The sequence below is a fragment of the Chlorocebus sabaeus genome, chromosome 14 (assembly GCF_047675955.1).
Source record: "Chlorocebus sabaeus isolate Y175 chromosome 14, mChlSab1.0.hap1, whole genome shotgun sequence".
Classification (NCBI taxonomy): Eukaryota; Metazoa; Chordata; class Mammalia; order Primates; family Cercopithecidae; genus Chlorocebus; species Chlorocebus sabaeus.
In genome coordinates, this window is record NC_132917.1 from 26,843,820 (window position 1) to 26,868,289 (window position 24,470).

General features: G+C 48.4%; 1 protein-coding gene across 1 annotated transcript; it reads left to right on the forward strand.

Moving 5' to 3' along the window:
* Window positions 1–1,271: 1,271 nt before the first annotated feature.
* Window positions 1,272–9,060, forward strand: TCF23 (transcription factor 23). The gene is made up of 3 exons (XM_007971166.3): window positions 1,272–2,042; window positions 2,782–3,024; window positions 5,339–9,060. Exons 1-3 carry the CDS (start codon window positions 1,821–1,823, stop codon window positions 5,516–5,518), a joined length of 645 nt encoding a protein of 214 aa, XP_007969357.2. The 5' UTR covers window positions 1,272–1,820; the 3' UTR covers window positions 5,519–9,060.
* Window positions 9,061–24,470: the final 15,410 nt, after the last annotated feature.

A 24,470-nucleotide genomic window follows, 5' to 3' on the forward strand; every position in this document is an offset into this window, starting at 1 on the left:
AAACTTCACATTTCTATTTTTTATTTTTTGGTGTATTTTTTTTTACACGGCTGGGATCTTACTGTATATATTGATCTACAACTAGCTTTTTTCACAACTATATGTTTTGAAGAGTTTTTCATGTCATTTAACAAAGGTCTGTCATTATTTTTATTCCTGTACATTATTTCATAGTATGGAGATGCCAAAATTTATTTAATGACTTCCCTACTCATGGACATGCAGGTTGTTTCTACTGATCTTTCTTTTTTCTCTTCTCTTCTCTTCTCTTCCCTTCTCTTCTCTTTTCTTTCGATGTCTTGCTCTGTCACCCAGGCTAGAATGTGGTTGCGCAATCTCAGCTCACTGCAACCTCTGCCTCTCCGGTTCAAGCAATTCTCTGGCCTCAGCCTCCCAAGTAGCTGGGACTACAGGCACGCACCACCACAGCCAGCTAATTTTTTGTATTTTTAGTAAAGACAGGATTTCATCAAGTTGGCCAGGATGGTCTCCATCTCTTGACCTCATGATCTGCCTGCCTCCGCTTCCCAAAGTGCTGGGATTATAGGCGTGAGCCACCACGCCTGGCCTCTTTTTCCCTTTCTCTGTGATGGGCTGCATATCTTTCTCACTGTACATCCACCTTTTTACTTTCTCTTCACTTATTTGATCTCCCCTGGGGTTCAAGAATGGGGGACAAGGGACCTGCAGACTGGATTCTGCTACAGGCAGAGGTCCTTGGAAGACAGAAGGGGCTGCTGTGGCAGATTCGCGATTCCTTCAGCCCACTTTCTCCTAACTAGCTCTTGGAGGATGTGATGCAACTCAGGAATGCCATGGTCCTTGCCTTCAGAGACCTCATGTCTAGCACAGGGACAGACATGTGAGTAACCTATGGGAGGCAGGCTAGCATCAGGTGAGGGGTAGCCTTCCAAGTCCAACTGGCGGCTTGGGTTTTCATCCCACCCCACCACTTAACAGATGTTTGACATTGGGCAAGTTATTTCACCTCCCAATATCTCAGTTCCCACACATCTAAACTGAGTCTCTTTTTTTATTAAAAGGTTGCTCTGATAAATAAATAAGATGCTTAGCACAGTGCCTGGCACACAGTAATCTATGAACATTGAACTGTTGGGAAACTAGCCAGGCTGTGGTCCTACCAATCACACAGGGACCCATGCGCTCTGGGCCAGCGGGATTTGAAGAGGTCTTCATGAATGAAAGGCGGAGACCTGAAGGATGGGCAGTACCTCCTGGTAGAGCTGGAGGAAGGTGTTCTGGGGCATGGAAAGGTAAATGTAAACGCACAGTAGAAATCGGAGGCATATTTAGGGCATGGCAAATCGCACCTTGTGGCTGGAATGTCACGTTCATTGGCAGGGGAGGAAAGGCCTTTCAGGGATGTATGCAGGCAGCCTTCTGGCACAGAGGAAGGAGGTTCAAGTCTTCTCCATGGACCTGAGCTCCAAAGCTGAAGTCACAGGTCCACCATAGGACTACTGTTGAGGTTAGGCATGGCCGGAAAGGAGCTCCCTTCCCCACTATCCTCCTGCCGCCTTCAGCATGGGCCTCCTCCCAAGGCTTGGCCACTCCCAGCATCCAGCACCCCCACCTCTCAGCCGGGTTGGGATGCAGGCGGAGGCTTTTCGCGGGGGCTGTGCCTGGTGGGCGGTTTTCCCAGAGCAGGGAGCACACAGGACTGAGTTGGCGCCTGCTTCCTCAGATGTAGACATTACTGGCTGGATGACCAGCCTAAGCCAGCTAGCTTGAGTCCAGGGCCTCCTCAGGCACTGTGTTTCTGCTCTGTGGGCTGCAGCCCCATAACCCAGTGGGGTGGCATGTCACAGAGGAAGGCCAGAGGGCCACTTGCCATGCCAGGGGTGGGCCACAGCCAGACTCAGGCCAAAGCACGGTTGCTGCCAGGCGCTGACAGGAAGAGGAGCCGCCTCAGCAGGACAAGGCAGGACCCGTGGGAAGAAAGAAGCTGGAGCAATCAGAGATGGAGCAGAGCTACCCCTGGCCCTCGAGGGACCAGGGCTGGGGGCCTGGCTCTTGGCAGGGTAAGGAAATCCTGGACTTGCAGAGGGGTCCAGGGGAGGAAGGGGTTGGAGGGTGGGGAGATGCCACCTCCGATGGCAGAGCCTCACTCAGTATTACCGTTCCTGCCCAAGAGAGGGGACACTGGCCCCTTAGACTCCAAGGCGTCATGCTTTGGGTGGATGGGATAGATCAGAGCTCTCTGAGCTGCACTCACTCACTTCTCTTGAGGAAACTGAGGCCAGGAAGAGGGATGTGCATTTCCCAAGGTCACTGAGCAGCAGCCAGTGGTAGGACTGGGACTTCAGCCTTGTGCTTTGAGCCCGGTTCTGTGTCTTTCCTCTTTCCCACAGCAGCCTGGTCGGCTCAGGACCTGGCTAGGTCAAGGGTCAGCCCTCCCAAACAGGGTGTGTCTCTGAACTGCCCCTGGCCCCAGCGCACCCTGATAAGCAGGATTCAGATTGGGCTTAGGACAAAGGCTCTGAGGAGGCATGAGTGTAGTAGTAGAGAGAACACAGGACTCTGGGTTCTGAGCCAAGCTCTGCCGTCCTGCGGCCATCTGACCCCTGCCCAGGCCTTCCCTCCACTTCCTCAGCTGTGAAACAGGGCAGGGCTGAAGATGACAAAGGAGGGCAGAGGCCCTCTGGCGCCTGCTGTTAGACACCCTCCTACTCTGGCAGGAGACCTTGCGCTCAAATGCTCTCAGAAGTCAGGGCAGTTGGGAGTCCAAGTCACACACACTCACTGGGGCCCTTTGTGCAGAGCGAGGCCTGTCCTGAGAACGCCGCGCGGGAGCGGAGCCGGGTCAGGACGCTGCGCCAGGCCTTCTTGGCCTTGCAGGCTGCTCTGCCTGCCGTGCCGCCCGACACCAAGCTCTCCAAGTTGGACGTGCTGGTGCTCGCCGCCAGCTACATAGCCCACCTCACCCGCACGCTCGGCCATGAGTTGCCTGGCCCCGCCTGGCCACCCTTCCTGCGTGGACTCCGCTACTTGCACCCTCTCAAGGTAGGTCACAAGCCCTGGGACTTGAGAGGCGGATCTTAATGCCCAGGGCCTTGGAGAAAGGGATTGGAATGAGGGGGACTTTGGCCTTGGGCTCCCTGCCTTGCGCAGAACTGACATCGGGGCCAATTTCTTCTGCTGTCTCAGAGAGAGAGGAGCCAAGGCTGGCCCTTGGGGCTGCACTGACCCTGGGTTTCTCATGGGGTGGTGGCTGGAAATGACTTCATGGGAATGTAGCTCCTTGAAGAGGAGGGAAAGACTCTGGGGTTCTTAGAGTCATGGGGAAAAAAAGAGCAGGTTCCAAGTCTGGGTCCTAGGAAAGGAAATTGTACCAAGGAGAGTCCTAGATCCCCATGCAGTTTCACCCCATTGTGCCTGCCTTGGTGCTTTCTGGGCTTCTGTTGCAGGAGAGATCTGCCCTCCAGGAGAACAATGGTCTGAGGGACCATCATTCTAGAAGGAACCAAGCTGCGGGAGTTAGCAGGGAGCAGTCCAGGGAAGGTGTGCACCGCTTGCCAGACTGCAACCTAGCTTTTCTCAACCTCAGTTTTATTACACATAAAATAGAAGCTAACATGAGCCTTACTTCTCTTCCAAGGTACAAAATGGAAAGTCTAATGAACATTAATCATCTTTGCAATAACAGCTAACAGTTGAATGCTAAAGATAGGCCAGGAGCTGGGTTAAGTACGTTAGTGTATTTTTGTCTTTTAATCCATGCAAAAGCCAAATGAGGATTACTTTACAGATGAGGAAACTGAAGCTTAGGGAGGTTATGAGGCTGAACACTGTTTGAACCAGGGGTGTCTGACTTCAGACCCCATGCTCATAGCCACTAAACAGACTCCAGGGACAGCGCCATAAGGAGGTGAAGAGTGCACTGTGTTAAAAAGGAAGGGTCATCTTTGCCCTCTGAGGATAACATTGCAGTGGTATCAACTTATTTATTTATTTATTTACTATTATCTTTTTGAGACAGAGTTTCACTCTGTTGCTAAGGCTGGAGTGCAGTGGTGCAATCTCGGCTTACTGCAACCTCCGCCTCCCGGTTCAAGTGATTCTCCTGCCTCAGCCTCCTGAGTAGGTGGGATTATAGGCATGCACCACCACATCTGGCTAATTTTTGTATTTTCAGTAGAGACAGCATTTCACCATGGTTCCCAGGTTGGTCTCAAACTCCCGACCTCAGGTGATCCACCCACTTCAGCCTCCCAAAGTGCTGGGATTACAGGTGTGAGCCACCGCACCCGGCTATTTATTTATTTACTTACTTATTTTTGGGACAGGGTCTCACTGTCACCCATGCTAGAGTGCAGTAGTGTAATCATAGCTTACTGTAACCTCAAACTCCTGGGCTCAAGGAATCCTCCCACCTCAGCTTCCCCAGTAGCTGGGACTACAAGCGCATGCCACCACACCTGGCCTTCTTTTTTTTTTTTTTTTTTTTTTTGTAGAGACGGTGTCTCACTTTGTTCCACAGGCTGGTCTCAAACTCTAAGCTCAAGTGATCCTCTCACCTCTCAACTTTATTTTTATGATACTTTTCACCATCTCTTTCCCCTAAATGTCATAGTTCTGAAATGTCTTGAAACTTGATTTTTTTTCTTCATTGTAAATATAGCTAAAATGTGCGAATTTGAGACTAAGTGGGGGAACTCTGAAATGTCAGTGGTGGTGCAGGGTCCTGGCGTGGTATAGTAGCTTCCTTAGCTGTAAAATAGTGACCAAGGCAAGGCCCTTGCTTGTAGTAGGTGATCAACAGCTAAGCTGAAGGATGAACCAAGGAGGGCCTGGTTAGGTCCAGCACTCCAGCACATCCACAGGGTGGAGCAGTTGGCCAGGAAGCAGCTCCCTCAGCCCCCAGGTGGAGAGGTTGTGAAGAGGAGGGCGACCTCAGGGCAGTCAACCTGGTGCATTCTGGGACTGCTCATGCTTCTGCTGGAAAGATGGGCAATCCTTGGAGGGCCCGGCTTGGAGTTTTTCCTGGCTCTGCTGCTCTGCCCATTGCCCAGCCTCTGGCTGTTGCCAGCTCTGCCCAGGCCACCTGATCTTCTGTTCACCTCCCTCCCAACAGAGGGCTGCTATTTTGGGGCCCTCTCCCTCCTCAGATGGCTCCTCCTGTGTCTCTCATCCAGGCTCTGGGTGATCAGGAAAATGTGTGGGGCTGTACATGAGGATGACCCTGATCAGAGCAGTGATGGCTGGGGAAGGTATCAGGGAGGGATGCTGGAGAAGGCTGGGTTTTGGGTGTCAAGGATCCTGGACTATGACGGGCTGCAAGAGCAGCATTTCTCACTTCTCAATCTGTGTCTTGCAGAAGTGGCCGATGCGATCTCGTCTCTATGCTGGAGGCCTGGGGTACTCTGATCTTGACTCCACCACAGCAAGCACCCCCAGCCAAAGAACAAGAGACGTAGAGGTGGGATCCCAAGTCCCTGGAGAGGCAGATGCTCTCTTTTCTGCCACACCACTCTCACCAGCTCTTGGTGACAAATAATTATCACACTTGCCTTTTCTCCTAGACTGTGATTCATGCTTAGGGACCTGGATTTTCTACCAGCCCCTACCTGTCTTCACTCTGATTCTCAGCCATCAGACTTGATTCAGACTCAGCTCCCAAGTTCCAGCATGCAGACCAAGAAAAGCAGTAGCACTTCTGTGACGGACAGTACCCAGAGGGGCATAGGATGGAGAGCCTCCTTCTTGGTCCCCAAGAGGGGACTTCCCCATGGCTCTTCTGTGACAGCTACTGGGAAGTGGGAGAGAAAAAGGTATAATTGGGCTCAAAGTTGAGCTAGGGAACCACCCTAACTTTCTTCCCCTAAGGTTTCTACAAACCCTCTGCAGATAACGAAGACAGGTGCAGAGGGAGGGGCCTGGGATGGCACCAGCCCCAGGTGCTGATGGGAAAGCCAGGTGACCAGATAGGCTCTTGGTAGCTGCAAGTGTAAACAGATCTGGGCTGGGTCACACAGCCAGAAGAAAACTGAAGAAGGGAATGTGCTTTCTAACTGCATCATGAGATGCTTACCTGATGTTAGAGAGATAGTGAGGAATTCAGGATACCTGCCTCTGTAGTATCTGTAGTATGGGCCTCTCCAGAAGCTGCCCCTCACCACTACATTTTCTCTCTCTCTTGGCTCCTGCACTCTTCCACTCTTTTCTTCTTCTTTTTATGTAGAGATGGGGTCTTGATATGTTGCCTAGGCTGTCCTTGAACCCCTGGCCTCAAGTGATCCTCCCACCTCAGCCTCCTAAAGTGCTGGGATTGCAGGCATCATCTCTGGCCCTAAAGAAATAACTTGAGAACTAATCATAGAATCTACACACACTGAAAATAATTTTCCAGATCAGATATAGCCTCAAACCTGGTACCTGAAGTCCAGACAGGGAACAAATTACCTTTCGGTTAAATATCAGCCCTTCAGAGTGAGAGGGAATGGGCATGACCAACTAGAGTCCCAACAAGGTTATCCTTAGACACACACCATTGTTGTCATCATGAATGTAAGTGAGCTCTAGGCAGGCTGGGAATAGTTGGGGTCTGGGTTCTGGCATGACAGGACCCTGTACCTCCATAGGGCTGGCCAGGGCAGAGCTGAAATAGGGCTGGGGGTGCAACTGAGCCAGTTGTGGTAGAGATAGAAAAAGAGACACAGAACATCCCAGCCCCGAGCTGCCTGGGATGTGGGAGAACAGCTGGAATGTGGCCGGGAGCCATGGGAAGGCCTCGGCCAAGGCTGAACTCATAAATCTGCCTTGAACCAAGTCTCTGCAGAGGGACCCTGGAAAACTTGTGCAGAGCTGATGTGGGCAGCTGGACAGGGCCAGGCAGGGGCAGAGGCCAGGTGTGGGAGGGCATGAGCACAGTGTTCTTCACAAGACCATAAAAGTCCAGCTAGAATGTACTATTTTTAAAGCCAAACAGCAGTATCTTCCTGGTTGAGTTCACAGGGGTGGTAGGAAGAGAAGCAGATACATTTCCTCCTCAGTTGGTGGCACACTGTTGTCCTGGAGATGAAGGGAAATTGGCTTGGGGTGTTTGTCGGGGTTCTCCGGATAGCATAGAACTTCCCTTGATGATAGAGTAGACTTTGGGTTGGAGCTTGCCCCACCCTGCGCTGCTCAGACTCAGGCCTTTGCTTAGTAACATTAGAGCCCTCTGGAGTGACTGCATGGCCTTGGTGGAGACAAGGAGGGCACAGGAGGGCTGACGCAGGTGGAGGGCCGCAGGAGGCGGGTACCATCACAACAAGTGTCTCAGGCTGTCTTGGGCCCTTTCCAGGCAAAGCTGTTCTCATTTGTGCCCAGGACAGTCGTGGGGGGCGGGGCAGAGGCCATCTCCTCCAGCCACGGAGACTCAGCCCCATCAGGCCAGCAAGCAAAGAGGCCTGGAAGGGGGCAGGGTGAGCCAAGGGGATGGATGGGAATAACCAGAGGATGGACTGGGCTCTCCCTCCCTGACAAGCACAGTAATGCCCTTGAGACATGTCAGGACTTGGATTCGCCAATGAACCAGAACCAGGAGTAGCCCCTTTGTCTCTGCAGTGAGAAAGAAAAACACGGCCCAGTTCGGTGGCTCATGCCTGTAATCCCAGCACTTTGGGAGGCCAAGGCGGGCAGATCATGAGGTCAGGAGTTCGAGACCAGCCTCGCCAACATGATGAAAACCCTTCTCTACTATAAAAATACAAAAATTTGCCAGATGTCATGGTGGACACCTGTAATCCTAGCTACTTGGGAGGCTGAGGCAGGAGAATTGCTTGAACCCGGGAGGCAGATTGCAGTGAGCCAAGATCGCGCCACTGCACTCCAGCCTGGGTGAAGAGAAAGACTCCATCTAGGAAAAAAAAAGAAAACAAAAAAAAGAAGTAAAAGAAAATATGGATGAAAACATTTGAGTATGGATGACAAATGACACTAGGGTGGCCTGGCTCAGGAGTTGGAGGCTCAGCTGCTCCACAGGGGACTGGCCTGGCCCACTTGGTCTTCCTGTACCACCTGCCCCATCCCCAGGACTTGGGATTGGGATGGAGGTAGAGGTGGGGAACAAGACTTCCCTGCTGGCTCCCTCCACAGAGCATGTGCTTTCTGAGGAACAGGATGGCAGGGTGGAGGCTTCGATGGGGCTTTGGGGCTGGGTGTGGTGGCTGATGCCTGTAATCCCAGCACTTTGGGAGGCCAAGGGGGCAGATCATCTGAGGTCACGAGTTCAAGACCAGCCTGACCAACGTGGTGAAACCCTGTCTCTACTAAAAATATGAAATTAGCTGGGCACGGAAATATGTCTCTACTAAAAATATGAAATTAGCTGGGCATGGTGGCACATACCTATAATCCCAGCTGCTCGGGAGGCTGAGGCAGGAGAATTGCTTGATCCCAGGAGGTGGAGGTTGCATTGAGCTGAGATCATGCCATTGCACTCCAGCCTGGGTGACAAGAGTGAAACTCCATCTAAAAAAAAAAAAAAAAGGGCCGGGCGCGGTGGCTCAAGCCTGTAATCCCAGCACTTTGGGAGGCCAAGACGGGCAGATCACAAGGTCAGGAGATCGAGACCATCCTGGCTAACACGGTGAAACCCCATCTCCACTAAAAAATACAAAAAAAAAAACTAGCCGGGCGAGGTGGCGGGCGCCTGTAGTCCCAGCTACTCGGGAGGCTGAGGCAGGAGAATGGCGTAAACCCTGAAGGCGGAGCTTGCAGTGAGCTGAGATCCAGCCACTGCACCCCAGCCTGGGCGACAGAGCAAGACTCCGTCTCCAAAAAAAAAAAAAAAAGATGGGGCTGTGGGAGAAGCAGACCTGGCCCGGTGATTTCTGAGTAATACAGTGGACACTGGATTTTACCAAATTGGGAACTGGAGAAGTAGAGGATCTAACCTTCTCTGAGATTCTTTTTCTCTTCCTCTGGGAGGAGCCTGGCTAGGGTGAGTCAGGTGGCACTGTCCTCTCCCTTTTGTGGCATGAGCTCTAAACCCAGGGCCCCTAAATGCTTATTCTATTCTAGATCAAGGTAGGCAAACTATGGCCAGTAGGCCAAACCCAGCCCCCCATGTATTTTTGTAAATAAAGTTTTATTGGAACACATCCACATCCAAGTATTTACATGTTATTTATGGCTGCCTTTCTGATAGCATTGCAGAGTCAAATAGCTGCACTAGAGATTGAAAAACCTAAAATATTTACTTTCTGGCCCTTAATAGAAGTTTGCTAACTCCTGCTCCAGCTCAGAGGTATTCAAAGTACGGTCTAGGAACCGTGGGAGTCTCTGAGGCCCTTAAGGTGGTCTAAGTGGCCAAAACTACTTTGATAGTTTTATATTTTTAGGCCGCACACGGTGGCTCGCACCTGTAATCCAGCACTTTGGAAGGCGGAGGCGAGTGGATCTCTTGAACCCAGGAGTTCAAAACCAGCCTGGGCAACGTGGCAAAACCCTGTCTCTACTAAAAATAGAAAAATTGGCCAGATGTGGCAGCTGTAATCCCAGCTACTGGGAGGCTGAGGCATGAGAATCGCTTGAACCCAGGAGGCAGGGGTTGCAGTGAGCCAAGATCACACCACTGCACTCTAGCCTGGGTGACAGAGCGAGACTCTGTCTCAAAAAAACAAAACAAGGTGGGCATGGTGGCTCACGCCTGTAATCCCAACACTTTGGGAGGCTGAGGAGGGCAGATCGCTTGAGGTCAGGAGTTTGAGCCCAGCCTGGGCAATAGGTGAAACCCCATCTCTACCAAAAATACAGAACAATTCGCTGGACATGGTGGTGGGCATCTCTAGTTCCAGCTACTCAGGAGGCTGAGGCAGGAGAATCACTTGAACCCCGGAGGCAAAGATTGCGGTGAGCCGAGATCGTACCACTGCACTCCAGCCTAGGTGACAGAGAAAGACTCCATCTCAAAAAAATAAAAACAAAACAAAACAAAAAATTAGCTGGGCTTGGTGGTGCACACATGTAGTCCCAGCTACTCGAGAAGCTGAGATGGAGAATCACCTGAGCCTGGGAGGTCAAGGCTGCAGTGAATGGTGTTCTTACCACTTCTCACCACAGCACTCCAGCTTGGGCAACAGGAGTGAGACCCTCTCTCAAACAAACAAACAAAAAATAAGTTACTTATATTTTTTACTCTCATTCTCTCAAGAGTGTAGTGGAATTTTCCAGGAGCCACATGACATGTGATATTGCAACAAATGGAGTGAAGAAGCAGATAAGAGACTCCAGCTGTCTATTACAACAGACATTAAAGATATTTTCGAAAACTGTAAAGCACTGCCATTCTCACTAAATATTTTCTTCTTATATGGAAAACAATAATATTGCATAAAAATTTTATGTATGTTCACATAAAATGGGTTCATCAATTAGTGTTATTTTTAAATAAATATTTTTAAAATTCTCTATTTTAATTTATAATGTGATGGTTATGGATAGATATAACCCACATAAGCAAAAGCTCTTCAGGGTCCTACTTTTTTTAAGAATGTAAAGGGGTCCTGAGAACAAAAATTATGAGCACATCAACTCTAGAATAGCTTGTTGATGGTCCAGGAAAGCCCCTGGCCTGCCCGCCGGCTCACCCCTGTACTGAGACAGCTCTACTTGGTCCAGAGACAGAGGACTTGGGTTGAGGGGGAGTGCCTGGCACAGTGAGGACAGAGGCGGAGTCCTGAGTCAATATCACAGGGAGGTCTCCTGGAGGACACAGGGTGGGCTGCTCCCCGATGGGCTGTGCCAGCCAGAGTTATGGCCTCCTTGTCTCTGCTGCACTCCAGCACACCATTCCTCAGCTTCTCAGGAAACAGGCCGGTGTCCACAAGGTGGTCCTGCAAACACAGAGCTGGTGAAGGTGAACGACAGGTGGTGATAGGATTCATGCAGAAAAGGTCCCCGCTAGAAGGGAGCCCAGCAAGGCTGGCTACAGGAGGGAGAGCACAGCCTAGTGGGGAGCACACGGTGGGCTGGGGAGGGGAGTTGACCAGCCCAGGCCGGGGCTGAGCTCTTCTGAGCCCTGAGATCCTTCTGCCCCTCAAGCCAGTGCAGCCCTGTGGGTAGAACCTGAGACAGCCGTGTGGGACACATGCTTAGCTGATCCTGAGAGAGAGAAAGAGGCACTAGGGGCAGGGGGAGAGAAAAGGGGTAGAAGGGAACCTGAAGAGTCGGTGGCATCTGCGGAGAAAGGCAGGGAGGCGTCACTTGGACAGCAGGTACTACCTGGCCGTAGCTCCTGCAGTGGAGCCTCTTCTGACAGGACAAGGGAAGGAGGAACAGGAGCTTCGGCAACACTGGGTTCCCAGTGTTCGGCAACACTGGGAGTGCGAGGCAACACCGGCCTCGCATTCCCCCTGAAGGCAGAGGTGCTTCTGAGTCTCTGCGTGGAACCATCCACAGCAGTGAGCCCCATGTCCTCCCTTGGGCCCCAGAAGCCCCAGCCCCCGCCCCCCTCCTACATCCCAGCAGAAAAGCCTGACAGCTATTGACACCCAAGAGCTGAGGGCAGGAGCCTTTCCCCCCAGGTGACAGAGTCCCTTAAAGCCCTCTTTCAGCCCCTCGGTAGTCCTCTGCTCTGCAATCCCACACCCTCACCCACACCCTCATCAGTGAGCTGATTCCAGGTCCTCCGACCCCCACAAGGCTGCCTATCAGCTGCAGCTCCACAGGCCCTGGCTGGCAAGTGGCCTCCCAAAAACCGCCACCTTCCCAGCTTTGTGGATGGGCAGCCCCAGGGTGAGGATCTGTGGCCTCTTGGTAGACTCTAGGTTTCCTACTTTCCCTACTTTCCCCAACTCTGTGCTCCAGGCTGCCTTGGGAATGTGGTAGGCGCCTCCCCTCTCCCGGGTTCTACCTCCCACACTTTGCCATGGGAGAGAAAGTTTGATCCCCAACACAGCAAGAGGGTCAGCTGCTGAGCAGCGGAACAGAGGGCAAGGGCCCACTCCAGGCTTCTGAGTAACCCCAGGAGATACTCAAAAGAGGTAGGAGCTGAGCTCTAGTGAGACGTTGGGGAGAGAAGAAGGAACTAAGAGCCTCTGCCATTAAATACGCCAGAAGTTACGTAGGTAGGGCCAAAGACAATTGCTTTTTCTTTAAACTTGCAAAAGTTACCAAAAAGTACAATCCAGTAATCAGAACAGAAACAACCCCCCACATTGATGATGGTGAAAGCAGAAAAGCAAGTTGAGTATATCGAGTCGGCCTAAATCACTTGACAGTTGTATCATGCTTTAGTGCCTCAGCAGCTCTGGGTCCAGGGCCAGTTGGATGAAAATGGATTGTATTAGTCTGTACTTATGCTGCTAATAAAGACATACCCGAGACTGGGTAATTTAGTAAGGAAAGAGGTTTAATTGACTCACAGTTCCACAGGTCTGGGAGGCCTCGGGAAACTTACAATCATGTCGGAAGGGGAAGCAAACACGTCCTTCTGCACAAGGTGGCAGCAAGGAGAAGTACAGAGCAAAAGCGGGAAAGCTCCTTATAAAACCATCAGATCTCATGAGAACTCACTCACTATCACAAGAACAGCCTGAGGGTAAACACTCCGTGATTAAATTACCTCCTGCCGGGTCCCTCCTACGACACGTGGGGATTATGAAAACTACAATTGAGGATGATATTTGGGTGGGGACAGAGCCAAACCATGTCACAGATTCTGTGTCACATATCAGCTAACTGCATAATGGCTGACTGGGCCCCTGGAGCTCTGGGGTCCTTGAGAAGGAACAGGTACATTCTTTTTTTTTTTTTTTTTGAGATGGAGTCTTTTGTCACCCAGGCTGGAATGCAGTGGCATGACCCTGGCTCACTGCAACCTCCATCTCCTGGGTTCATGCAATTCTCCTGCCTCAGCTTCCCGAGTAGCTGGGATTACAGGCATGTGCCAGTATGCCTGGCTAATTTTTGTATTTTCAGTAGAGACAGTTTCACCATATTGGTCAGGCTGGTCTTGAACTCCTGACCTCAAGTGATCCACCCACCTTAGCCTCCCAAAGTGCTGGGATTACAGGTGTGAGCCACCATGCCCAGTCTTTTTTTTTTTTTTTTTCTGAGACGGAGTTACTCTCTTGTCACCCAGGCTGGACTACAATGGTGCAATCTTGGCTCACTGCAACCTCTGCCTCCCAGCTTCAAGCGATTCTCTTGCCTCAACCTCCTGAGTAGCTGGGATTACAGGTGCCCAGCACCATGCCTGGCTAATTTTTTTTTTTTTTTTTTTTTTTTTGAGGTGCAGTTTTGCTCTTGTTGCCTAGGCATGATCTCGGCTCACCACAACCTCTGCCTCACAGGTTCAAGTGATTCTCCTACCTCAGCCTCCCGAGTAGCTGGGACTACAGGGATGTGACACCACGCCTGGCTAATTTTTTTGTATTTTTAGTAGAGACAGGGTTTCACCATGTTGTCCAGGCTGGTTTCGAGCTGCTGACTTCAGGTGACCCACCTGCCTCAGCCTCCCAAAGTGCTGGGATTACAGGCATGAGCCACTACACCCGGCCCTTTGTTTTTTTGTTTTGTTTTGTTTTGTTTTGTTTTTGAGATGGGAGTCTCACTATGTTGCCCAGGCTAGCTTCAAACTCCTAGGCTCCAGCAATTCTCCTGCCTTCCAAAAGCAGAGTAGCTGAGACTGTAGGCCTGTGCCACCATGCTTGGCTTTGTTGAAATATCCTCTTTGGCTTCTTTACTAGAACCTTTTCTGCTTAAATTTACATCCCAAGCCAAGGAGATCATCTAGTCTGAAAGCTCTTCCTAAATTGCAAAATTGTGAAAAAAAAAAAGTCTTAATAGAAGAGTATTGGTAAGATTGCTCAGTTCTCGCAAAGCCTTTATTTTTCCCAATTTGACATGGTCCTGGGCAATGGTCGCATTACCTCATGCAATAACTGCCATTCTCTCTGCAGAGCTTGCATTCAATTTGTGCTCAGTTATGGCAAACATGAAATCTATAGGTGTTTCCCCAGAGACAGTCTAAGCAGACATGAAGAAACAGTGCAGGAAAGAGAACACTCAGGGTTTGTAAAGCATACTTGACCAACTGCTGGAGTAAAAATGACTTTTGCACAAATGACATTTGGTTTTTGTATGATTTTTTATTTTTTTATTTTTGTGTTTTGAGATAGGGTCTCCCTTTGTTGCCCAGGCTGGAGTGGAGTAGCATTATCTCAGCCCACTGCAGCCTTGACCTCCCAGGCTCAAGTGATACTCCCACCTCCTCAGCCTCCTGAGTAGCTGGGAGTACAGGTGTGTGCCACCACTCCTGGCTAATTTTTTAAAAATTTTTTTTTGTAGAAACGGGGTCTAACTATGTTACCTAGGCTGGTCTCAAACTCTAAGACTCAAGTGATCCTCCCTCCTCAGCTTCCCAAAGTGCTGAGATTACAGGCGTGAGCCACCACTCCTGGCCTACAAATGACATATTTTTTGGAAATATTGAGGAAAAAATTGAGGCAAAATTAATACAAGTAGAGAGTTTATTTGGGCCAAGTTTGAGGACTGCAACCTGGGACATTGGATTCAAATTGCCCTGAATACACACTCCCGGGTTGCCTTCCTCAAACTTGGCCCCACAAAACTCTCTACTTACGTAATTTTGCCTCGGTTTTTTCCTTTGGATCAACATATCTGACACAGTAGGATTTGGAGTGACTCAGCCCTGACCACCTGGTGTTTCTTTCTGGAAGTGGTGCTCAGTACCTGCACAAATCCACTGTGGTCTCTGTCTTCAGAAGTCTCATCTGGCATTGCAAGTGAGTTCTGAATCTGGACCTCCCTTTCTTTGGTTAAGTCCAGATTTTAATGTGGGCTGTTTCTCTTTTGACTCTCTCAGAATGAAAGTCTCTGTCCCCGACCTTCCGACTGAAGTCAGGGGATCAAGATTTTGTTTTCTGCCAACACATAGAACTGTGGTTTGCTTTCGTTTTCAGCTGAGGTCTTGTTGCATTGTGACCTTTCATTTTGGAAACTGGACGTGTTTCACCTATGACCAACGTCTTTTGAAGCTATTTTTCCGAATTAACGAGAGTGAATGGATTCTTCACTCTAAAGATGAAAGGTTCTTGTTCCCTCTGAACTGTGAGAGTGCTCTAAATAATTAGAGACATGGTGGAGGTGTTGGACTCTTGTCCATGATATCTAGTGGCCTTACAGGGTTTCCTCTCTCAGAGGAACATCTGCAATCTCTTGCTCTGCCAGCAAATGCACGTGAAGCCTGGTCACCTAGCACTAGTGAGCCCTCTGTGACCCTCCAGGGACTCCAAGTTTCTAAGACACATAAAGAGTGGACCCAACTCATTGGTGACATATTGAGGAGCTACACTCACAAGCAGCATGTGTTGAACCACAACATTCCCCAGAGCTTAGTCCTGAGTGATTCAGCTCTCTAAATTATGGGTGTTAAAGCAAACTAAATATGGCCTGAGAAGGACTCCATACTTCTACATTTGAGTCCTTGTGGACGAACTGTAACCTAGCTTAATAGGCAGACAAGGCTGGTTTGCAGTGGCTCACGCCTGTAACCCCAGCACTTTGGGAGGCCAAGGCCAGTGAATCATTTGAGGTCAGGAGTTTGAGACCAGCTTGGCCAATATGGTGAGACCCCATCTCTACTAAAAGTACAAAAATTAGCTAGGCGTGGTGGCACACACCTGTAATCCCAGCTACTCGGGAGGCTGAGGCAGAAGAATCGCTTGAGCCTGGGAGGCGGAGGTTGTGGTGAGCCGAGATCGTGTCACTGCACTCCAGTCTAGGCAACAGAGTGAGACTCTGTCTCAAAAAAAAAAAAAAAAAATGCAGACAAGATTGAAAATCTAACTTAGGAGTATGTGCCTGTAACAATAGCTGAGTCTTGGCCAATCCCAGCAGCCATACTTCAACCACTCATAGACTGCTAAGTGTTCAAACTGTGTTCAAATAAGGTAAACACCAACCTGCAACCAATCCAGCTGTTTCTGTACCTCACTGCGATTTCTGTATGTCACTTCCCTTTTTTTGTCTATAAATTTGTTCTGACCATGAGGCATCCCTGGAGTCTCTCTGAATCTGCTGTGATTCTGGGGGCTGCCTGATTCACAAACCGTTCCTTGCTCAATTAAACTCCTTAAAATTTAATTCGGCTGAAGTTTTTCTTTTAACGTGGGGTACCAAATCATCCAACTCCAAAGACTCTCTAAGGAGGCAACCTTTCTTGGAGACACCAACTGGGTTTATGTACAACACCTAGTGGGGTGTCCTCTTGTAAATATCTAGGAAAATGGACCCATAACCCAGGATAGTCATAAGCAACAGTGGTCAAAATGGGGGTCCTTCGAAACGCCTAAAATAATTCATTTGCATGCACTATTGGAAAAAGCTGGTTTTAAAACCATGCAAATTGAATGAGAGACCTACTTTCTCTTTGTCCTGGATGAAATCTAATAAAAATAGATTTGAAAAAAATTGTTTTAAGAGCTCTGTGGTCAAAAGTCTACTAACTAGAAGTTTGTAAACTAAACATAAAATCCTAAGTCCCCCAACTGACTGAATAGATCCCCTCTTGGCCAAGGGGACCCCAGAGAAACCTGAAAAACTGAATTCCCAGCCATAATGGTGTTGAGGAATAGAGTCAAACTCTGTAAAATATTTGAAGAGATTTATTCTGAGCCAAATATGAGTGACCAACGGCCTGTGACACAGCCCTCAGGAGATCCTGAGAATATGGTGGTTGGGCCACAACTTGGCTTTACACATTTTAGGGAGACGTGAGACATCACTCAATACATGTAAGATGTACACTGGTTTAGTCCAGAAAGGCAGGGCAACTAGAAGCTGGTGGAGGGCTTCTAGGTCATAGGTAGATTTAAAGATTTTCTGATTGGCAATTGGTTGAAAGAGTTAAGTTACTGTCTAAAGGCTTAGAAATGTCCAGGTTAAGATAAGGGGTTGTAGAGACCAAGGTTTTATGATGCAGGTGAAGCCTCCAGGTTCGGAGAGAATAGATTATAAATGTTTCTTATCAAACTTAAAGATCCTGTTCTATCAGTAAATCCAAAAGGGAGGAGGGTATCATGAGGCATGTCTGAACCCCCTTCCCATCATGGCCTGAACTAGTGTTTCAGGTTAACTTTGGAATGCCCTTTACAGATAGGAGGAGTCCATTCAGATGGCTGGGGGTTTAGACTTTTATTTTTGGTTTACAGTGGGACATGAGGTCAGATGCGGCTTGTTATACCCCTCTCCCTTTTGGTGTTTAGGCACAACTGACAAGCATTGTGGTTAAAATAGGGATTATAAGACTAGCAAAAGAGAGTTTTTGTGGCAATAAGATACCAAATTTTTTTTTTTTTTTTTTTGAGACGGAGTCTAGCTCTGTTGCTCAGGCTGGAGTGCAGTGGCACAATCTCAGCTCACTGCAAGCCTCACCTCCCAGGTTCATGCCATTCTCCTGCCTCAGCCTCCCGAGTAGCTGGGACTAGAGGCACCCGCCACCAGGCCCGGCTAATTTTTTTTGTATTTTTAGTAGAGACAGGGTTTCACCATGTTAGCCAGGATGGTCTCAATCTCCTGACCTGGTGATCCGCCCACCTCAGCCTCCCAAAGTGCTGGGATTACAGGTGTGAGCCACCACACCTGGCCTAAGATACCAAATTTTGAACAAGAATCTGTTAGGTACAAACAGTTTCTCTTCAAAGGTTTCAGTTCCTGATTCTTTGTTCTATTCTGAAAGTAATCTTACCCGTCCATTCATCAGCCCTCCCTATCTCTGTTGCACCCAAGCACATCCAAGCATGTCCTGTCACCTATGTACCCGTCCTTCCCGTCAAGTGGCCACTCTTTCCTCCTTCGATGATGTCAATACTAGCCAATTGGAATTAGCTTAGATTGTGTGGTCTGACCCCAGACAATGCGGGGAGAACACAGGAACAGGGTCTGCGTTAGGGATAAAAACGCCTGCTCTCCTTTGTTCAGTGTGCTCCCTTGCCTCTGCCTTGCATGCAGTAGCACCCTCCTATAGAAGTAAAATTTTGCCTTGACTGGGCGTGGTGGCTCATGCCTGTAATCCCAGCACTTTGGGAGGCCGAGGCGGGTGGATCACAAGGTCAGGAGATCGAGACCATCCTGGCTAACACGGTGAAACTGTGTCTCTACTAAAAATACAAAAAATTAGTTGGGTGCAGTGGCAGGCACCTGTAGTCCCAGCTACTAGGGAGGCTGAGGCAGGAGAATGGCGTGAACCTGGGAGGTGGAGTTTGCAGTGAGCCGAGATCACGCCACTGCACTCCAGCCTGGGCAATAGAACAAGACTCTATCTGAAAAAAAAAAAAAAAGAAGTAAAATTTGCCTTGCTGAGAAGTTCTCTGAGTGCTCATTTCCTTTGTGACTTGAGCTTTATTTCCAACAAATCTAATAACCAGGCAGAATTAGGGGAAAAATAGAATTTCCAGAAATTAAAAATATGGTGTTTTAATTAAAGACTCAGTGAAGGATTAGAAACTGCTAGAGGCCAGGAAAGGCAAGGGTTAAATCATACCCAACAAACCATAAAATCTCGTTAACTGGGTTTTTAAAATCAATGCAGTATACTATGGCATACTTTCCAACCTGACTGTGGCTTAGCACCACATGGCAGGTAACAGGCCCTGAAGGAAATAAAAATATTTTACTCCAAAATATATTTGTTTGGCATATTTTGAAATGGCCCTGCAAAACTGTCTTTTGTGGGGAAAGTTTGTATCTGTAGAGAATCTCCATCACTGCAACTAGGTCTTTCTTTTCTAGGCCTTTCCAAGATCTAGGAGAGATTAACTGAGAGGCTGACACTTTTAAAAATCTGAAAAGAGACATTTACCATCTATTCTTTCTGAGGACTGCTCCCTGTGAGGCTTCATCTCCTTGGCACCAATGACTCCCTTTTTTGTTTGTTGTTGTTGTTTTTAGACAGAGTCTTACTCTGTTGCCCAAGTTAGAGTGCAGTGGCATGATCTCGGCTCACTGCAACCTCCACCTTTCAGGTTCAAGGGATTCTCATGCGTCAGCCTCCCAAGTAGCTGGGATTACAGGCGTGCACCACCAGGCCTGGCTAATTTTTGTATTTTTAGTAGAGAGGGTGCTTCACCCTGTTGGCCAAGCTGGTCTTGAACTCCTGACCTCAAGTGATTCACCCACCTCAGCCTCCAAAAGTGCTGGGATTACAGGCATGAGCCACCAAGCTGGTCTGACCCTTTTCCCTTAACTCAAGCATTCTTTTCTACTGACTTCAAGTCTTTAAACAATAGCTTAACTCTCTCAACCATCAACTAAAGAATTTCTTTCTTTTTTTTTTTTTTTTGAGACGGAGTCTTGGTCTGTCGCCCGCGCTGGAGTGCAGTGGCCGGATCTCAGCTCACTGCAAGCTCCGCCTCCCGGGTTTACGCCATTCTCCTGCCTCAGCCTCCCGAGTAGCTGGGACTACAGGCGCCCGCCACCTCGCCCGGCTAGTTTTTTGTATTTTTTAGTAGAGACGGGGTTTCACTGTGTTAGCCAGGATGGTCTCGATCTCCTGACCTCGTGATCCGCCCGTCTCGGCCTCCCAAAGTGCTGGGATTACAGGCTTGAGCCACCACGCCTGGCCAACTAAAGAATTTCTAAAACCCATCCATGACTTACAAGCTCCCACTTCAAGATGCCCCAACTTTTCAGGCCAAATCAATGTACACCTTTTATGTACTGATTTATATCTTTGCCTGTAACTCCTGTCCCTCAAAAATGTATAAAACCTAAGTGTAACCTGACTCCTCAGGCACACTTTCTCAGGACCTCTTGAGACTATTCCCCTGGCCATGGTCACTCATGTCGGCTCAGAATCAACCTCTTTAATATATTTCAGAGTTTGGTTTTTCTGTTTACAAGCCAATACCCAGGCTATATTTGGGGCTGGGGGCTTTTTGCTTTTTCTGTTTTGGATTCTGTTTCTGGGAATTTTTTTCAGTCGATTGACACCCCTTTAAAAAAAAATGTTCAATCCCTGTTTGCTTTCTTGTTGGCATGATTTTGCTGATGAAAATGTAAAACTTAACTGGCTTTTTAGAAAGCTTAAAATCTCCCCAAATTGGCTCCTCTAAGATTCGTTCTTCCATTTCCTGCTACTTCTGGTCCTCTATAACCCACATGCTATAGCTCAACACTGTACAGCCAATCATTAATCAATGTTATTTCTGTAAACCAATGAGAATTCCTGACAAACAACTTTGTATCAGCCCACTCCTTGTCCCCTTTTTTGCCTTTAAAAACTGCTTGTAACAAAGCCCAAGCCTACACCCATTTCTGACACTATGGCAGACTAGATGTTCAGAGAAACTCTCCTGGTACAGAACACTCAAAATGGTGGCTAAAATTATAAAAACATATTTTTTAATGTGTTGCTGGGTTGGCAGAAAAGTAAAGGAAAAGAATAAGAGAAAGAATAAGGAGGCCGGGCGCGGTGGTCACGCCTGTAATCTCAGCACTTTGGGAGGCCGAGGCGGGCGGATCATGAGGTCAGGAGATTGAGACCATCCTGGCTAACACGGTGAAACCCCATCTCTACTAAAAAATACAAAAAATTAGCTGGGCGTGGTGGCTGGCACCTGTAGTCCCAGCTAATCGGGAGACTGAGGGAGGAGAATGCCACGAATTCGGGAGGTGGAGCTTGCAGTGAGCCAAGATAGCGCCACTGCACTCCAGCCTGGGTGACAGAGCGAGACTCCATCTCAAAAAAAAAAAAAAAAAAAAGGAATAAGAACGCATATAGCCAAAAATGGTAAGCCAGCACTCAAGTCAGTGCTGCCTTTGCGATATCTGCCAATTCCTGGTGCCCAAGGCCTGGGTCTTAACAGGCCACACCTGAGGACAGGAGATAACACCTAGGGCCCATTCAAAATGGGAAGTTGGATCAGAGACTGTCACAAAGTTGGGATCCTCAAAAGGCAACACTCTCGGTGAGGAAAAGACAGATGGGGATAATTGCTCAGAGAGGTCTTGACTCTGGGTAGGGAGGAGAAAAGTCTCCAAACCCTTACATTTTTTGTTGTGGGGGAGGCCAAAAATTTAAAGTGGGCTCGATTTAGTAGTGTTTCCAGGCACAAGCAGGTGCAAACCTTCTCTGGAGGAACACATTTTAAACCCATGCAGTGGCCAGGCACGGCCACTCACGCCTTAATTCCAGCACTTTGGGAGGCTGAAACAGACCGATGATGGCTTGAGCCCAGGAGTCTAAGACCAGCCTGGGCAACACGGTGAAATCTTACCTCTACAAGAAATACAAAAATTTGCCGGGCGTGGTGGCACATGCCTGTAGTCCCAGCTACCCAGGGGGCTGAGGCGGGATGACTGCTTGGGCCCCGGGGGTTGAGACTGCAGTGACCCATGATCACGCCACTGCACTCCAGCCTGGGTGACAGAGTGAGACCTTGGCTCAAAACAATAAAAATAAGTAATAAATACATCCATGCTTTGGAGGATTCCCATGGATACAATTCCAACAAACTTGAGCTTACAGCAAACAATTATAAGTCAGAAGGAGGCACGCCACTCTAAATGAGCCATAGCCGTACCACTGAACTCTAGAATCACACTTGAGAGGACTGCAAATCATGTAATGTTTTGGCATAGAATATACAGTAAAGATGTTTAATAGGCTTAAGGAAAGAGAATTTTGAAAATACAATTCAGGAATAAGAGGCTGTCAAAAATACCCCGGCAGAATTGGGAAAAAATAGAATTTCTAGAAATTAAAAATATGATATTTTAATTAGAGACTCAGTGGATGATTAGAAACTGCTAGAAATAGATCTAGCAGCCTGGGCACAGTGGCTCATGCCTGTAATCCCAGCACTTTGGGAGGCTGAAGAGGGCGGATCACTTGAGGTCAGGAGTTCAAGCCCAGCCTGGGCAATATGGTGAAACCCTGTCTCTACCAAAAATACAGAAAAATTAGCCGGGCATGGTGACACACGCCCGTAGTCCCAGCTATTCTGGAGGCTCATGCAGGAGGATCACTTAAGCCTAGGAAATAGAAGTTGCAGTTAGCCAAGATCATGCCACTGCACTCCAGCCTGGGTGACAGAAAAGAAAAAAAGAAAAAAGAAATAGATCTAGCAAATCAGAAGATGAATCTTTAGAAATTAACCAGAATTCAGTTCATAGGGAGAAGGAGATGAAAAATACAACAAGAAGAATAGATTATAAGCAAGACCTTCATGTCCTTGCAATACGGAAATTTTTTTTAGAGAAGACACAAAAAGCATTAACTCTAAAGGACAAGAGTGATAAATTATACTACATAAAGTTAGGAGCACCAAATTTTTTTTTTTTTTTTGAGATGGAATCTTGCTCTGTCACCCAGGCTGGAGTACAGTGGCGATCTCAGCTCACTGCAAGTTCTGCCTCCTGGGTTCACGCCATTCTCCTGCCTCAGCCTCCTGAGTAGCTGGGACTACAGGCACCTGCCACCAAGCCCGGCTAATTTTTTGTATTTTTAGTAGAGATGGGGTTTCACAATGTTAGCCAAGATGGTCTCCATATGCTGACCTCGTGATCCGCCCACCTTGGCCTCCCAAAGTGCTGGGATTACAGGCATGAGTCACTGCGCCTGGCCAAGGGGCACCTATTCATCACAAGATACCATTGGGAGAGTGAAAAAGACAAGTTCACAGACTGGGAGAAGATACTATTTGCCATATAATTCACATATTTAAAAGGGCTTCTATCAAGAATGTATTAAAAATCCCCACAGAGCAATAAGACAGAGACTAGTAATTCAATAGTAAATAGCTAAATGGGCTAGAAACACGGTTTTTTGTTTGCTTGTTTGTTTGTTTTTGAAGAGACAGAGTCTCTCTTTGTCACCCAGGTTGGAGTGCAGTAGCACCATCATAGCTCACTGCAACCTCGACCTCCTGGGCTCAAGGGATCCTCCTGCCTCAGTCTCCCAAAGTGCAGGGATTACGGGCGGGAGCCACCGCATCCGGCCTTAGTCAGGCACCTTTCTAAAGAGGATATCCAAATGGCTGAACATGCTAAACTTCATTAGTTATTAGAAAAATGCAAACTGAAATCTTGAGATACTACAACACACCCACCAGAATGGTTAATATCTGTATCTGTTAAATCCAGGGTATAAACAGGCCTAGGGCCGGGCACTGTGGTTCACACCTATAATCCCAGCATTTTGGGAGGCCTAGGCGGGCGGATCACTTGAGGTCAGGAGTTCTAGATCAGCCTGGCCAACATGAAGAAACCCCATCTCTACTAAAAAATACAAAAAATAAGCCAAGCGTGGTGACGCACGCCTTTAGTCCCAGCTACCCAGGAGACTGAGGCAGGAGAATCGCTTGAGTCCCGGAGGCACAGGTTGCAGTGAGCTAAGATTGCGCCACCGCACTCCAACCTGGTCGACAGTGAGACTCCGTCTCAAACAAAAAAAAAAAGGAAAAAAAAGAAAACGATATGCGTGACAGCACTCATAACAGCGTTATTTCTGATAGCCCCAAGCTGGAACCCTGCTTTTATTTCCTGTGGTGCTGGGGCTGAGGTTCTGCTAACCACTTTCTGCTTTGCCAGCCGGCACTTCGCTGGGCTCCACCAATAGAGGGTGCTAGAGGAAGCCCGCGAGACTGGAGAGGGGAGCGGGGATTTGCTTCTTGCATTTTCCTTCTGCCACTGTCGAAGTGGGAACAGTTCTTTAACCCGGCAGCCTCACTTGGTTTAAGTTTTCAACTTTTTCCTCATTCTCAGAACCAGCCTTGGCTGGGAGCGGTGGCTCACGCCTGTAATCCCAGCACTTTGGGAGGCCGAGTCGGGTGCATCACTTGAGGTCAGGAGTTGGAGAGCAGCCTGGCGACCACGACGAAACCCTGTCTCTACTAAAAATACAAAAATTAGCAGGACATGGTGGCACGTGTCTGTAATCCCAGCTACTCAGGTAACTGAGGCAGGAGAATCGCTTGAACCTAGGAGGTGGAGGTCGCAGTGAGCCAAGATCGTACCAAAGCACTCCAACCTGGGCGACAGAGCGAAATTCTGTCTTAAAAAAAAAAAAAAAAAAAGTACAAGCCTTTAGTCTGCCCCCTCAAAGATGCCAGCACCAGCTATACAGCATTCTGTGCTCTGAAGCCTGAGTTCCACTTCTGCAGGGCTCTTCCAAGCTTCTAGGTTCCAGTAACTCCCTCCTTTTTCTTTCGTTAACTCCCGCCGCTCTGGGGAGGTCACTACGTCCTTCAGTTGCCGCCTCTGTGTTCCTTGGAATTTCTCTTTTGCCTTTGCAGTCCTTATCATTAAATTCCCTTTGTTATAATAACTGGTGTGGTTTTTATGTTCATAATTGGACCTTGACTCATACAACAGCCCAGATAAGATTCTTTTGGCATCTGACCTGCTTCTGGACTGGATACACTATTACTTCCCTTTTCTTATTTTTATTTTGATTTTTATTTTGAGAGGGGGGTCTCACTCTGTCACTCAGGCTGGAG

Coding starts and splice junctions, on each gene's coding strand:
- TCF23 (XM_007971166.3), top strand. CDS start 1,821: ATGTCACAGAGGAAGGCCAGAGGGCCACTTGCCATGCCAGGGGTGGGC. Junction 2,043..2,781: donor GGGGCCTGGCTCTTGGCAGG/GTAAGGAAATCC, acceptor CCCTTTGTGCAG/AGCGAGGCCTGTCCTGAGAA. Junction 3,025..5,338: donor GCTACTTGCACCCTCTCAAG/GTAGGTCACAAG, acceptor TGTGTCTTGCAG/AAGTGGCCGATGCGATCTCG.